Genomic DNA, 16717 nt, shown 5'->3' with positions numbered 1-16717 from the left:
TAGGGAGGGGTGTATGGGTCAGATGAGGTTACAGAGATGAGGGGAAATGATTTCATCCAGAGGAAATGAATCTGTGGAACTGTCTACTGCAGAAGATTGTCAAAGTTCTGAGACAGAAATCGATTGTTTTCTGGAGACTAATAACTCGTGCGGGTATGGAGATGGTGAGGAAAATTGGCACTGAGGTGGATGCTTTGCTCTGATCTAATTGAAAAGCAAAATGAGCTCGAGCTGAAAGACCTATTATTGATCCTATGTTGCTACTGTTTACATCTTTACAGAAATTTGACCTGTCAAACGCAATCATTCTCTTTTTGCCCAATGTAATTTTGTCTAATTTGTTGGATAAACCCCAGCATAGGATTTGAAAAGAGGTAGGTACGGACAGTAAATGCACTGGCTAGGATATACCAACGTTTCTCTGATTTGGGCATGATGCCTCAGGTTGGAATTTATCTAATGTTCAATGGTTGATCAAGGAAGACGGGAGGGAGACAAACCTGAGACAACTGTCTCAGATTCTCCAGCATCTGCAGTTCCTACTATCTCTGTCCAGTTAATCTGACATATCAGTGATTGAGAAATTACTTGAAGTGAATACTTAGGATGTTTTAACAATACATTTGGAAGAGCATATTATGACTAGAGCAAGTTCCTATATATTTACTATAGAGGGTATAGATTGGTTGGTGACTTGGGCAGAGAGATGGCAGATGGAGTTTAATCCTGAAAAATATGAGGTGATATATTTTGGAAGGTCTCATCTGGATGGAAAATATGCAGAAATTGTCAGAACCCTTAAGAGTACTGATAGGCAGAGGGATCTGGGTGCACAGGGACACAGGTCACTGAAATGAATGACTGGTAATGCACATGAAGAATGTAGTCAACAAGGCATATAGCATGTTTGCCTTCATCGGCTGGGGCATTGAGTTTAAAAATTGGCAGGTAATGTTGCAGTTTTATAGAATCTTAGTTAGGCCGCATTTGGATTGTGTTCAATTCTGGTCACCACACTAGCAGGGGATATGGTGGCTTTGGAGAGGGTACAGACATTGGTTGCCTGGTATGAACGTCATTAACAATGAGGAGAGGTTACAGAAACTTGCATTATTCTCACTGGAACAATGGAGGTTGAGGGGGGACCTGATAGAGGTCTACAAAATTATGAAGGGCCTGGACAGATTGGACAGTCAGAAGCTTTTTCCCGGGTAGAAGAGTCAGTTACCAGGGGCCATAGATTTAAGGTGCCAGGGACAAGGTTTGAAGGTGAAGTACAAGGCAGATTTTTTACACAGAGGGTGGTGAGTGCCTGGAACTCACTGCTGGGAGAGGTAGTGGAAGCAGTTACTATAGTGACTTTTAAACAGCATCTTGACAAATATACGAATATGATGGTAATAGAGGGATACGGTCCCCAGAAGGATAGGGGGTTTTAGTTGTGACAGGTGGTATGTCAGTGCAGGTTTGGAAAGCTAAAGGGCCTGTTCCTGTGCTGTAATTTTCTTTGTTCTCTGTTCTTTGAATTCAGTTTGTCAAATTCATTTACGTTTATTAAGTTGTGTGGGTGAAGAGATGTGATAGCCAGTAGACAACTCTTTGTTCCTGGGAAGTGATTTGAGTCTTCAACATTAAGCAATTTTTGCTCTCGTCTCTTTCCATGGCTCTGATAGGACCCAAAGAGAAACCGAATTGGACAGTGGAGAGATGTAGAGCCCAGGCAGGGGATTGTGGATCTGGCCTTTGACCTGATGAGTGAACCGCTCCTGGGGACATACGAGATCGAAGGAATGCAGAGCCAGGGGAGGAAATTCCTCCATCATTTCAGTGTGGAAGAGTACGGTACGATATCTGACCCAGACAGAACGTCGCTCTTGAACAGCATAGCCTCCACTCCCCTTTCTATTCATCAGCAGTCTGCTGCTAAGGGTCAGAAATTAGGTCAGAGTTGACATACGCCAACTGACTAAAGGGCAAAAACAGAGTCAAAGATGTCACATTTAAGGCCAGCCTAAAGACCATAAGATTTAGGAGCAGGATTAGGCTATTCAGCCTGTCATGGCTATTCGGCCATTCAATGAGCTCCCAGCGGATCTGATCATTCTCAATTCCACATTGTTGCCCTTTTCCAATGATTCCCTAACCAGTTTAAAAATCTTTCTCACTCAGCCTTGAATATACATCATGACCCAGCCTCTCCAGCTCTCTGCGTTAAAAAATTCCACAGGTTCACCACTCTCAGAGAAAAACAATCTCATTCCTGCCTTAAAAGGGTGATCCCTTATTCTGAGAAGATGCCCTTTGGTCCTAGACTGTCCCACAAGGAATAATGACTTCTTTGCATCTACCTTGTTAAGCCCCCAAAGAATCTTAACAGATCTGGGTTCTCCCTACAGATGCTGCCAGACCTGCTGAGTTCCGCTAGCAATTTCCAATTTTGCTCCCGATTTTCGGCATCTCATCTTGGCTTAGTTATCCCCTAAAAATCTTGTATGTGTTAATAAAGCTGCCTTTCATTCTTCTATATTCCAATGAGTAGAGGCTCAATATTTTCAACCTCTCTTATGGATTAAATGTTAAAAGTCTACTGTAGTTGGACTGGGAGCTGATCTCAGAAGTCTCTGTCAGGAATGGGGATGACTATAACTTGGTTAAAGTTTCAACTGTGGTGGCTGAACAAGACTGAATTTCTAACCTTTCATTCATTCAGTTTTACCCAAGGCTGAGTTGAAGGTGAAAATGCCAGAAAAAATCACAGCTATTGACCCAACGATCCACATTGAAGTGTGCGGAAGGTAAAATGTCCCACTGTCCATACTCTGCACCTAAACCTGTCTTGACCCTGTCCTGGGAATGTTTGTTGGGGACAATGTAGAGGAAGCTATACTGTGTATCTATTCCTGTTCTGTACCAGTCCTGGGATGTTTGATGGGGATAGTTTAGAGAGCGTTTTACTGTGTATCAATTTCTATGCTGTACCTGTCCTGGGAGTATTTGATGGGGTACAGTATTGTGAGACAGTTACTTTGAGTTTCAAAGGGTACAGAGAGATTTATTCTTATCTCACTCTTTGCTGCAGCTGACCTGGAAGTGTTTGATGGAAATGGGGTGGTCGGAGATTTACTCTATGTGTAACTTTGGACTCTGTATTTTGCAGGTACACATATGGGAAGCCTGTGAAGGGACAGGTGAATGGCACCGTTTGTTTGGATCGTATGGATGATGCCTCTGACCCTATTCATTGCCAGCACATTTTTGGTGAGGTAGGTCCTACTTTGATTGAAGTCATTTCCCCGTGAAGAAGCTAAGATCATTCACGGCTGCACTTTCAGAGGGTCAGTGATGAGGAAGGGCCGCATTGTCGGAGGGTCAGTGCTGAGGGGGCGCTACACTGTTGGAGGGTCAGTGCTGAGGGAGTTCGCACTGTTGGAGGGTCAGTGCTGAGGGAGTTCGCACTGTTGGAGGGTCAGTGCTGAGGGAGTTCGCACTGTTGGAGGGTCAGTGCTGAGGGAGTTCGCACTGTTGGAGGGTCAGTGCTGAGGGACTGCCGCAGAATTTTGTAGCGTTTCTGTGTTTGCCTGGAATGAGGTCTGTTTCCCCCTTTTTGTTGTCCTCTGATTACCAGCCATGAATTGACTTTTTTCAGATGGATTTGAATGGTTGCCTGTCTACAGATCTCTCCACTGATGTGTTCCACTTCAGAGAAAGTCCAAACCACAGACGCATTGATGCACAGTTTGTCCTGACAGAAGAGGGGACAGGTCAGTCTCGGGACAGATGCAACTATGTGCTCACCTCTCTCTCTCTCTTTCACATTCTGCCCAGTGTCATCAGCTTGCCAGTTTCTTATTCTGCTCTCAAACTCTGTCCTGGTGCCTCTCCCAATCAGTATCTCCTACTGTATACCTGTCTCTCCCCTCATTAAGTCTCTCTCAAACTCCTGTGGCATTCAATCTTCACCACTCTCTCTCTGTCCCACTGTCTCTCCCACTTTGCCTCTGTCCTGCTCTCACTCCAACTCTGTCCCACCCTCACTGTGTCCATCCCCCTCTCTCCCTCCACCGCTGTCTCTCCTAATCACTCTGCCTCTCTCTCACTGACTGTTCATCATCTTGTCATGCTTCCACTCCCTCTGTCCTTCACTCTGTCTCCCCCTATCATCCTGTCTCTCTTCCCTCTGCCTCTCTCCCTCATTCTATTCTACCCTCATATTATTTCTCCCTCATACTCTCTCTCCTCTGTGTCTCATCCCTTCACTTTGCATACACCCCTCCCTCACTGTCTCTCTCCATCTTTTGTTTTAAATTCATTTGTGGGATGTGGGTGTTGCTGGCTGGCCAGCATTTACTGCCCATCCCTCATTACCCTTGAGAAGGTGGTGGTGAACTGCCTTCTTAAAGCATTGCAGTGTAACTGCTGTGGGTTGACCAGCAATGCCATTAGGGCGAGAATTCCAGGATTTTGACCCAGCAACAGTGAAAGAATGGTGATATATTTCCAAATCAGGATGGTAAGTGGCTTGGAGGGGAACTTGAAGATGATGGTATTCCCATATGTCTGCTGCCCTTGTCCTTCTAGACGGAAGTGATCGTGGATATAGAAGGTGCTATTTGTGGATCTTTAGTGAATTTCTACAGTGTCCCTTGTAGAAAGTACACACTGTTGCTACTGGGTGTCTGTGGTGGAGGGAGTGAATGTTTGTGGATGTAGTGCCAATCAAGAGGGCTGTTTTGATCTGGATGGTGTCAAGCTTCTTCAGTGTTGTTGGAGCTGTAGTGATCCAGGTAAGTGGAGAGTATTCCATAACACTCCTCACTTGTGCTTGGTAAATGGTGAACAGGCTTTACTTACAGTTACTTGCTGCAGGAAATTGATTGGAAGGGACAGTGGTTAAATTGTCGCTTATTGGGATGGTCATAGCCTCACCTTTGTGTGGCATGAATGTTACTTACCACTTGTCAGCCCAAGTTTGGATATTGTCCAAATCTTGTTGCATTTAGACACAGACTGCTTCAGTATCTGAGGAGATGCAAATGATACTGAAAATTGTGCAATCATCAATGAACATCCCCACTTCTGATGATAGAAGTAAGGTCATTGATGAAGCAGCTGAAGATGCTTCGGTCTAGGATACTACCCTGAGAAATTCCTGCAGAGATGCCCTGGAGCTGAGATGCTGGATCTCCGAAAACCACAACCATCTTTCTATGTGCTAGTTATGATTCCAGCCACCAGAGTTTGCCCCAATACCCACTGATTCGAGTTTTTCCAGGGTTCCTTGATGCTACACTCATTCAAATGCAGCCTTGATGTCAACATCAAGGTGACTCTCACCTCACCTCACCTCTGCAATTCAACTCTTTTTTTTTCCTCCATATTTGAATCAAGGCTGTAATGACGTCAGGAACTGAGTGACCCTGACAGAACACAAACTAGGCATCACTGACCAGGTGCTGATCTATAGCACAGTAGATGACCCTATCCATCACTTTCGATCCGTAGAATCCCTACAGTGCAGAAACAGGTTCTTCGGTCCAACTAATCCACACCGACCCTCAGGGCATCCGACGCAGACCCTTATAACCCACCTAATCTACACATCCTTGAACACTATGGGCAAGTTAGCATGGCCAATCCACCTAGCCCGTACAGATATAGCAGTTTGGATCGGAAATTGGCTGGATGAAAGAAGACAGAGGGTGGTAGTTGATGGGAAATGTTCATCCTGGAGACCAGTTACTAGTGGTGTACCGCAAGGGTCGGTGTTAGGTCCACTGCTGTTTGTCATTTTTATAAATGGCCTGGATGAGGGCGTGGAAAGATGACTTAGTACATTTGCAGACGACACTAAGGTCGTTGGAGTTGTGGATAGTGACGAAGGATGCTGTAGGTTGCAGAGAGACATAGATAAGCTGCAGAGCTGGGCTAAGAGGTGGCAAATGGAGTTTAATGCAGACAAGTGTGAGGTGATGCACTTTGGTAGGAGTAACCAGAAGGCAAAGTACAGGGCTAATGGTAAGATTCTTAGTAGTGGAGATGAGCAGAGAGATCTCGGTGTCCATGTACACAGATCATTGAAAGTTGCCAGCCAGGTTGACAGGGCTGTTAAGAAGGCATACAGTGTTTTTGCTTTTATTAATAGAGGGATCGAGTTCCGTAACCAAGAGGTTATGGTGAAGCTACAAAACTCTGGTGCGGCTGCACTTGGAGTATTACGTACAGTTCTGGTCACCGCATTATAAGAAGGATGTGGAAGCTTTGGAAAGGGTGCAGAGGAGATTTACTAGGATGTTGCCTGGTTTGGAGGGAAAGTCTTACGAGGAAAGGCTGAGGGACTTGAGGCTGTTTTCGTTAGAGAGAAGAAGGTTAAGAGGCGACCTAAAAGAGACATACAAGATGATCAGAGGATTAGTTAGGGTGGACAGTGAGAGTCTTTTTCCTCGGATAGAGATGGCTAGCACGAGGGGGCATAGCTTTAAATTGAGGGGTGATAGATATAGGACAGATGTCAGAGGTAGGTTCTTTACTCAGAGAGTAGTGAGAGCATGGAATGCCCTGCCTGCAACAGTAGTAGACTTGCCAAGTTTGAGGGCATTTAAATGGTCATTGGATAAACTTATGGATAATAATGGAATATTTTAGGCTAGATGGGCTTCAGTTTGGTTCCACAAGTTGACGCAACATCAAGGGCCGAAGGGCCTGTACTGCACTGCAGTGTTCTGTGCTCTATGTTCTACGAGTGGTAGTCCCTACTGTTTTTAGGACCAGCTTCAAACTTAGTCTCAAACAATCAAAGACTCTGCCCATGATCTTACTCTCTACACTTGTCTTTGCATATTTATTTCTGCGTTTCAGTTTTCCAATCGCTGCTTCTTTGTTTCTTACTCTCTCTCCTCATATCTGTCCCCATGTCTGTTTTGCTCTGTCTCTCACTGTCTGCAGTCTCCCATACCCCACCATCCTGCCTTTCCTTCTCTGTTTCTCCATCTCATTCTTGATGACACCCTCTGGCACAATATCTCTGTCACTGTCCCTCCCTTTTTTGGAATTTGTTTTACTCTCTGAATAACTTAAAAGTCTCTCACTCCGTCTGACATGAATGCTGTAGCTTGGCACAGTCTCTCTTGCACTGCTTCATTCTCAATCTCTCTCCGTTATTTTCTTGATCAATCTCCAAATGTCTATAGCTTCCATCTAAAACCACTGAATCTAATTCAAGGTATTCCAATACAGTCAAGTGCAACATGTCAAGTTGAAAGTGAAATTATGAAGATCACATTTGAGGATGTGGAAGATTATTACAAACCTGGAATTCCATACACTGCACAAGTAAGGCCAGACGGATGAACTCTTCCACACAGACTGTGTAGATTCGATTAGATTAGATTACCTACAGTGTGGAAACAGGCCCTTCGGCCCAACAAGTCCACACCGCCCCTTGAAGCATCCCACCCAGACACATCCCCCTATAATCCACACACCCCTGAACACTATGGGCAATTTAGCATGGCCAATCCACCTAGCCTGCACATCTTAAGACTGTGGGAGGAAACCGGAGCACCTGGAGGAAACCCACACAGATGCAGGAAGAATATGCAAACTCCACACAGGCAGTCGCCCGAGGCTGGAATTGAACCCGGGTTCCTGGTGCTGTGAGGCTGCAGTGCTAACTACTGAGCCACTGTGCTGCCCTCTGTAGCGTATACAGAGTTAAACTCTCCGACACATGCACCGTGTAATATATACTGGGTTAAGTTTCCGAAGGCATGCATGCTGTAATACATATTGGGTTAAGTTTCCCAACACACATGCACACCGTGTAATATATACAGGGCTAAACTCTCATAAACACACTATGCAATATATCCAGGGTTACTCTCTCTGACACACACTGTGTAATATATACAGGGTTACACTCGCTTACATGCACTGTGTAATGTAAATAGTATTATACTCTCCTGCACACAATTGTGAACTGTTTATGGATGTTTCAGCTTTCCTTGTTCTGTGACATTATACTGACTTATCGGCTGTCTCTATTCAGATAAAAATCCAGTATACTACAGGACAACCTGTCACCAATGTGACAATCAAAGTGTTAAATTCCTGGAAGCCTGGTGCAATATTGGCGGTCACAGATGAGAAGGGGATGAGCTCAGTGGTTCTGGAAACCCCCTTACAATCCAATGAGTTGCTTTCCATAACGGTAAGTGATAAAACATGTGGAGAGGAAACAGGGGCGTCAGGGACAGAGTGAGGAATTACTGGATTTGTGGACTGGTTCAGGCACCATATGGGTAATGAATGATTGTATAGAGGATATTAGGCACTGTGCAGGTAATGAATGGTTTTGTGGAGGATGTCGGGTACTGTGTGGATAATGAATTTTTTTATAAAGCTTATCAGGCATCCTGTGTTTAGTGAATGCATTTCTGGAGGGTATCAGGGACTATGTGGGAAATGGATGGCTTTATAATGGATATCAGGGACTGTGTGGGTAAAGAATGTGTTGGCGTAGGGTATAAGGGATCATATGGGGATTGAATGGACATATGAAAGAGATCACACACTCCGTGTTGAGTAATGGGTTTATAGAAGGCTTGAGGGACTATCGGAATTGAGGGTGTTTATAGAGGGTGTTGGGCTGAGAGGTGAATGGGGTGGTTAATGAGGGTATCAGGCCTGGTTGGGGAATGTGGGGATTAGTCAGAGGTTTCAACGGCTGGATTGGGACTAAGGGGATTTATGCAGTGTATCAGGCATTGATTGGGAAATGAGGGGTTTATAGAGGGTATCAGGCATTAATTGGGGAATGAGAGGGTTAATGGAGGGTATGAGAGCCATCCATCCAGGCAGGACGGGAGCATTCCATCTTATCACAGTATTCCGAGCATCTGAATTGTTCTGAATGTTGCAAGACCAGTTGAGTTTCTGGTCAATGATAATGCACAAGGATGCTGATGGTGGGGATTCAGTGACAGTAACACTATTAAATATCAAGGAGCAGTGGTTAGATTGCCTCTTAGAGAGAGACCACAATTTGGTTATGTTTAGTTTAGTGATGGAAAGGGATAGGAACATGCCACAGGGTAAGAGTTATAGATGGGGAAACGGCAATTATAATGTGATTAGGCAAGACTTACGAGGCATAGAATGGGGTCGCAAAATGCAGGGGATGGGGACAGTCGAAATGTGGAGCTGGTTTAAGGAACAGATATTGCGAGTCCTTGATAGGTATGCCCCTGTCAGGCAGGGAGGAAGTGATAAGGTAAGGGAACTGTGGTTGACTAAAGAAATTGTATCTCGTTAAGTGGAAGAGGGAGGCTTATGTGACGTTGACACGAGATGGTTCAGATGATACAATGGAGAGTTACAGATTAGCTAGGAAGGATTTAAAGAGACAGTTAAGAAGAGCAAGGAGGGGTCATGAGCAGACATTAGCCGGTAGAATAAAGGAGAACCCTAAAGCTTTCTATAGGTATGTGAGGAATAAGAGGATGACGAGGGTAGGAATAGGGCCAGTCAAAGACAGAAATGGGAAGTTGTGTGTGGACCCTGTGGAGATCGGAGAGGTGCTAAACAAATATTTCTCATCTGTTTTCACTCAGGAAAAGGAGAATATTGTAGAGGAGAAGATTGAGTTATGGGCTATTAGAATTGAAAGATTTGAGGTTAGTAAGGAGGAGGTGTTATCAATTCTAGAAGGTGTGAAGGTAGGTAAATAACCCTGGGCCAGATGGGATTTTTCCGAGGATTCTCTGGGAGGCTAGGGAGGAGATGCTGGAGCCTTTGGCCTTGATCTTTGAGTCATCATTGTCTACAGGTTTAGTACCAGAGGACTGGAGGATTGCAAATCTTGTGCCCTTGTTCAAGAAGGGCAGTAGAGATGACCCAGGTAATTTTCGACCATTGAGCTTTACGTCTGTTGTAGGAAAAGTTTTGGAAAGTATTATAAGAGATAGGATTTATAATCATCTAGCCAGCAACAATTTGAATGGAGATAGTCAACATGGATTCATCAAGGGCAGGTTGTGTCTCATTGAGTTTTTTGAGAAGGTAACCAAGCATGTGAATGAGGTAGGGAAATTGACGTGGTGTACATGACTTCAGTAAAGCCTTTGATAAGGTTCCACATGGTAGGCTATTGGAGAAAATGCGGAGGCATGGGATTGAGGGAGATTCAGCAGTTTGGATTAAACACTGGCTTTCTGTAAAAAGGCAACAAGTGGTGGTTGATGGAAAATATTCAGCCTGGAGTCCCGTTACTAGTGGTGTGCCTCAAGGATCTGTTTTGGGACCACTGCTGTTTGTCATTTTCATAAATGACTTGGATGCAGGCATAGGTGGATGGGTTAGTAAGTTGGCAGATGACACTAAAGTTGGTGGAGTGGTGGACAGTGTGGAAGAATGTTGCAGGTTGCAGGGAGACTTGGATAAACTGCAGAATTGGGCTGAAAGGTGGCAAATGGAGTCCAATGTGGATAAATGTGAAGTGATTCACTTCGGAAAGAATAATAGGAAGGCAGAATACTGGGTGAATGGAAAGATTTTTGGTAGTGTGGATGTGCAGAGGGATCTTGGTGTCCATGTACATAGATCCCTGCAAGTTGCCAACCAGGTTGATAGTGCTGTTCAGACGGAATTAGGTGTGTTAGCTTTTATTCGTAGTGGGATTGAGTTCCAGAGCCATAGAACATAGAACATAGAACAGTACAGCACAGAACAGGCCCCTCAGCCCACAATGTTGTGCCGACCATTGATCCTCATGTATGCACTCTCAAATTTCTGTGACCATATGCATGTCCAGCAGTCTCTTAAATGACCCCAATGACCTTGCTTCCACAACTGCTGCTGGCAACGCATTCCATGCTCTCACAACTCTTGTGGTATGGTTTACTCAACATGTCTATTCTAATGGCACAAGTATTATACTAACTTCTGCATATTAATCATGCACCACTTATGCAGACAAAAGGAACTGAAAGGAGCCTTTCTTAGGAGGAAGCTTTTAAGTGTGGTGTCCTTTATTTACATATGCTATAAACGAAGAAAATGCCAAGGGACACAAAGAGGAGGAAGTGGCTGAAAACATAAGGTGTGTCTATTGACACCACATAAACTAAAACATGAGCTGAATTTAATCAATAGTGTTCAACAGGAACTATACGACAGAATTTCCTCTGCATATGTCAACTGCTCTTGTAATGGAATCAACACTCTGAAGAAGCCCTAGAATTATCAGTTTTGAAACAAAATTAGGAAAAAAAAATTCCACTGAATTTATATTGAGGTAAATATCTTAATCTCAAATTGTACAGAGGCCAAAATGTTGACAACAGAAGAATTTTATACTTTCAACTGAGTTATTGCAAATTATTGATGTCTATGTATTAACTAACGGTGTTGAAGGCTCATCAAAGCTTCAAGTATAAGTCTAGACGCTCAGTACCAAACTGCACACTCTACAGAAATCTTTGGGCACATTCTTTGCAGAATAGTTACAATCCTTTCTTAAATGTCAGCTATGAGGGAGGGTAGTAGCTGCCCAATGCAAGGTAATGGCCACCACAGGGCATCATAACAGAGAGCATCAACTGGGCTTATCCAGCAGGAGCCTTATCTGCAGTGTACAATAGGACCACAGTTTGTCATAGCTGTGGTTTTCTCTTTAAAAACAGTCCGTTCTATTGTCAACAAACTAGCAGCAAAACATTAACGCCAACCAATTTTAAAACAGGGAAAAAGAGAATCCCGAGGGAGGGTTACCAGACCCGAAACGTTAACTCTGACTTTTCTTCACAGATCCTGCCAGATCTGCCGAGCTTTTCCAGCAACTGAGTTGCAGAGAGAGAGAGTGTGAGAGAGACAGACAGAGTGCGACAGAGAGAGAGAGAGAGAGAGTGCGAGACACAAAGTGCGAGAGAGAGTGTGCGAGAGAGAGTGTGTGCGAGAGAGAGAGTGTGCGAGAGAGAGAGTGTGCGAGAGAGAGAGTGTGCAAGAGAGAGAGAGTGCGAGAGAGAGAGAGTGCGAGAGAGAGAGAGAGCGCGAGAGAGAGAGATGTCATGCTGCAACTGTAAAAAACACTAGTGCGACCTCACTCGGAATATTGCGTGCAGTTCTGGTCGCCCCATTACAGGAATGATGTGGAAGCATTGGAAAAGTTACAGAGGAGATATACCAGGATGTTGCCTGGTCTGGAGCAAAGGTCTTATGAGGAAAGGATGAGGGACTTGGGCTTGTTCTCATCTCCTAGGGTGATGACTTCGGCTTGTATAAGGGGTCATAGCTACAAATTGAGGGGTGATAGATTTAAGACAGATGTCAGTGGCAGGTTCTTTACTTAGAGAGTGGAAAGGGCGTGCAATGCCCTGCCTGCCAATGTAGTTAACTCAGCCACATTAGGGGCATTTAAACAGTCCGTGGATAAGCGTATGGATGATGATGGGGTGGTGTAGGGGGCTTATATTATTTCACAGGTTGGCGCAGCATCGAGGGCCAAAGGCCCTCTTCTGTGCTGTACTGTTCTATGGTCTATGTTGTATGTTCTATGCTCTTATTGGTGATGGTCATCGCCTGACATTTGTGCTGCAAATATTACTTGCCACTTGTCATTCCAAACCTGGATATTGTCCAGATCTTGAGAATCCAAGATAATAAAATGTGAGGCTGGATGAACACAGCAGGCCAAGCAGCATCTCAGGAGCACAAAAGCTGACGTTTCGGGCCTAGACTCTGATGAAAAGGGTCTGTGTTCATCCAGCCTCACATTTTATTATATTGTCCAGATCTTGTTGTGTTTGAACCTGGACACTTCAGTATCTGTGGATTCGCAAATGGTGCTGAACATTGTGCAGTCATTGGTGAACATCCCCATTTCTGACCTTCCAACAGGGCAAAGTTTATTGATGAAGCAGTTGAAGGTGGTTGGACCTGGGACACTACCCTGAGCAACTCCTTCAGGGATGTCCTGGACCTAAGCTGTCTAACCTCCAGCATCCACAACCATCTTCCTCTGTGTCAGGTATGGCTCCAACCAGTGGAGATTTCACCCTTCCGATATCCATTGACTCCAGTTTTTGCTAGGTTTCCTTGGTGCAAGACTTAGTCGAATGCAGACCTGATTTCAAGGGCTGCCACTGTCATCTTGCCTCTGAAATTCAATTCATTTGTTCATGTTTAAACCAAGGTTAGAATGAGGTCAGGAGCTGAGTGACCCTGGTGGAACCCAAACTGGGCGTAACTGAGTAGGTTATTTCTGAGCAGGTGCTGCTTGATAGTACTGTTCATGACACCTTCCGTCGCTTTATTAATGATTGCGAGGAGACTCATGGGACGGTAATTGGCTGGGTTGGATTTGTCCTGTTGTTTATATAAAAACATACCTGGACAATTTTTCACATTGCCAATGTTTTAACACTAATGGAAGAGCTTGGCTATGGGAGCAGCAAGTTCTCGAGCACAAATCTTCAGTGCTATTGCTGGAATGCTGTCAGGGCCCATAACGTTTGCACAATTCAGTGCCCCCATCTGTTTCTTGATGTCATCTTGAGTGAATCAAATTTGCTGAAGACTGATATCTATGATGAGTGCATACACTGGAGGAGGCTGAGATGAATTGTTCACTTGGCACTTCTGGCTGAACATTGACATGAAAGCTTCAGACTTACCTTTCACACTGATATGCCGGGCTCTTCCTTCATTGAGGCTGGGAATAATTTGTGGAGCCTCCCCTTCCAGTGAGTTGTTTAATTGTCCACTACAATTCATGACTGAATGTAACAGGTCTGTAGAGCTTAGATCTGATCCGTTGTTTGTGGAATCACTTAGCTTGACTATCACTTGCTGCTTATGCTGTTTGGCAAGCAAGTAGTCCTGCCTGGTGCTGCTCCTGGCACGTCACCCTGCACTCTCCATTGAACTCTGCCTGATCCCCTAGCTCAATGATAATGATTGAGTGGGGAATATGCTGGCTCATGAGGTTACAGGTAATGCTGGAGTACAATTCTGTTGTTATTAATAGCCTACGTCACCTCATTGGATGCCCAGTCTTGAGTTATTCGTCTGTTTGAAGTCTGTATCATTTTATCTGTCCCAGTGATAGTGCCACACAACATAATGGAGAGTAATCACATTGCGAAGGCAGGACTTCATCTCCACAAGGACTGTTACTGATACTGTCATGGGAAGATGCATCTACAGCCAGCATATTGATAAGGACGGGGTCAGTTATGTTTATCCCACTTGTCAGTTCCCTCATTAGCTGCTTCAGATGCAGTCTAGCAGTTATGTCCTTTAGGACCTGACCAGCACAATCAGCTGTACTCTAGGTGGTGAAGATTGAAATCCTCCATCAGGGTACTTTCTACAGAGTCCTCGCAATCCTCAGTGCTTCGTCAAAGTGTTGTTCAACATGGAGCAGGATTCATCAGCAGCAGGAGGCTAGTAATCAGCAGGAGGTTCCCTTGGCCATGTTTAACCTGAAGACATGGGACTTCATAGGGTCCAGTTGAGTACTCGCAGAACAACTCCCTCCTGACTGCAACCCACTGTGGTTCCAGTTCTGCTGTGTCTGTCCTACCAGATGGTGGTAGTGGTGTCTGGGACATGGTATGATTCCATGAGTATGACTATTTTAGACAGTTGCTAGACTAGTCTGTGAGACAGCTGTCCCAATTTTAGCACTAGCCCCTACATGATAACAAGCAGGACTTTGCAGGGTTGACAAGGCTGTGTCTGCTACTCTTTTTCCCGATGCCTAGGTCAATGCCAGGCTGTCCATCCAGTTTCATCTTTCTGAAACTTTGTAGTGATTGATAAAACTGAGTCTGGAGTTGCATTTAGGTTTATTTTTATTGAATTCAAATTCCACCATTTGCCATGGTGGTCCAGAATATTGCCTGCGTTTCTGGATTAATATTACAGCAATAATACCACTAGGCTACCCCTTGGAATGGTTTTACGATATATTGGGAACTGGGGGTAAAGTCTCCACTGGCTGGAGACAAACCTGACACAGAAGAAGTGAGAAATGGGGTTGGATGTGAAATGGAGTGGCTTGAGGGCTGTACAGAGAATGCATCAAGAATGACATGGTTTAAAGGGGGGTAGTGGGGACAGGGTATAGCATAAGATGGTTTAAAAGGGGTATCAGGGACTGCATACAGAATGAGGTGGTTTAAAGTTACTGTATATAGGATGAGTTCTTTTAAAGGAGGTTGCGGGGACTGAGTGGATATGAGGCTTATATTCACTGGAGTTTAGTCATAGAGCCATAGAGTAACACAGCTTGGAAACAGGCCCTTTCGCCCAAACTGATCCATGGTGCCCACTTAGCTAGTTCCAATCGCCCGAATCTGGTTCATATCCCTCCAAATCCTTGCCATCCATGTAACAATCCAGATGTTTTTTAAGTGTTGTTATTGTACCTGCCTCAACCACTTTCTCTGGCAGCCCATTGCATACAGGCAGTACTGTCTGTGTGAAGAAGTTGCGCTTCAGTTCCTTCTTAAATCTTGCCTCTTGCCTTAAAACTGTGCCCCCTAGTTTTCAAATCCCCATCCCTGGGAAAGAGACTATGCATTCATCCTATCTATGATTTTATGATGATTTTTTACATCTCAGTAAGTTCGCCCCTCATCTTCCTATGTTACAAGCAATAGAGTCCTATTCTGTCCAACATCTCCCTGTAACTCAGGCCTACTAGCCCTGGTGACATCCTCGTAAATCTTTGCACATTTTCCAGTTTAACTATGTCTTTCCAATAACAGGATGACCAAAACTGTCCACAATATTCCAAGTGCAGCCTGACTAACAACTTATGCACCAACTGTAACTGTAAATGATCAACTCCTATACTCAATGCTTCGACCGATGAAGGCCAGCATGCGAAATGCCTTCTTCATTACCCTGTCCACCGTGACACCACTTTCAACAAACTATGTACTTTTACTCCTAGATCCTTCTATTCCACAACACTCCTCAGGGCATTACCATTTATTGTATAAGTTCTACCTTGGTTTACCTTTCCAAAATGCAATACCTCACACTTATCTGCATTGCTAATCCTCAGTCCACTTTCCCATCTCATCAAGATCCCTCTAATTTTTCATAACTTTCTTCGCTATCAATGATACCTCCTAATTTTGTATCATCCATGAACTTATGAAATATACCTCATACATTCACATTCAGATCCAGATTCGTAAATAACAAATAACAAAGGTCCCAGCACTAACCCCTGTGACACTCTACTAGTCAGAGGCCTGTAGTTCCCTGGCTTGTCTTTGCTACATTTCTTAAACAATGAAACAACATTAGCCATCTTCCAGTCTTCCGGAACTTCACCAGTGGCTAAACGGGGAGCAAAAATCTCTGCGAGGGTGTCCGCATTTTCTTCCCTAGCCTCCCACTACATCTGAGGATGGACTTAATCAGGCCCAGGAGATTTATGCACCTCAACGCATTCTAAGGTTGCAAACACCTCCTCTCAGGTAATGCTTATGCGGTCCAAAACATCACCACTTGTTTCCCTTATTTCTTTAGCATCCATGATTCTTTCCTTAGTGAGCACTGAGGAGAAATATTCATTAATAATCTCCCCCATTTCCTGTGGCTCCACACATAGATGCCATGCTGATCTTTAAGAGGACCTATTCTCTCCCTAGCCACCCTTATACTCTTAATATAGCTATCGAACCTCTTGGGATTATCTTGAACC

General features: G+C 44.4%; 1 protein-coding gene across 4 annotated transcripts in view; it reads left to right on the top strand.

The window, feature by feature from the left end:
- Nucleotides 1–16717, top strand: part of LOC125448495 (alpha-2-macroglobulin-like) — a 109814-nt gene that overhangs the window by 15413 nt on the left and 77684 nt on the right. For 3 of the 4 annotated variants that reach the window (XM_059641243.1, XM_059641241.1, XM_059641244.1), the window contains exons 6-11: nt 1674–1842; nt 2711–2795; nt 3158–3263; nt 3647–3761; nt 7220–7329; nt 8045–8206. In XM_059641243.1, the coding sequence (XP_059497226.1) occupies nt 1674–1842; nt 2711–2795; nt 3158–3263; nt 3647–3761; nt 7220–7329; nt 8045–8206 (747 nt within the window). Of the gene's footprint in view, nt 1–1673; nt 1843–2710; nt 2796–3157; nt 3264–3646; nt 3762–7219; nt 7330–8044; nt 8207–16717 lie in introns of those variants that run through there. The other variant, XM_059641245.1, reaches the window with a different exon arrangement.

The sequence above is a fragment of the Stegostoma tigrinum genome, chromosome 41 (assembly GCF_030684315.1).
Source record: "Stegostoma tigrinum isolate sSteTig4 chromosome 41, sSteTig4.hap1, whole genome shotgun sequence".
NCBI lineage: Eukaryota > Metazoa > Chordata > Chondrichthyes > Orectolobiformes > Stegostomatidae > Stegostoma > Stegostoma tigrinum.
Note: the sequence above shows the minus strand (reverse complement) of the source record. Positions and strands in the feature narration are given on the sequence as shown.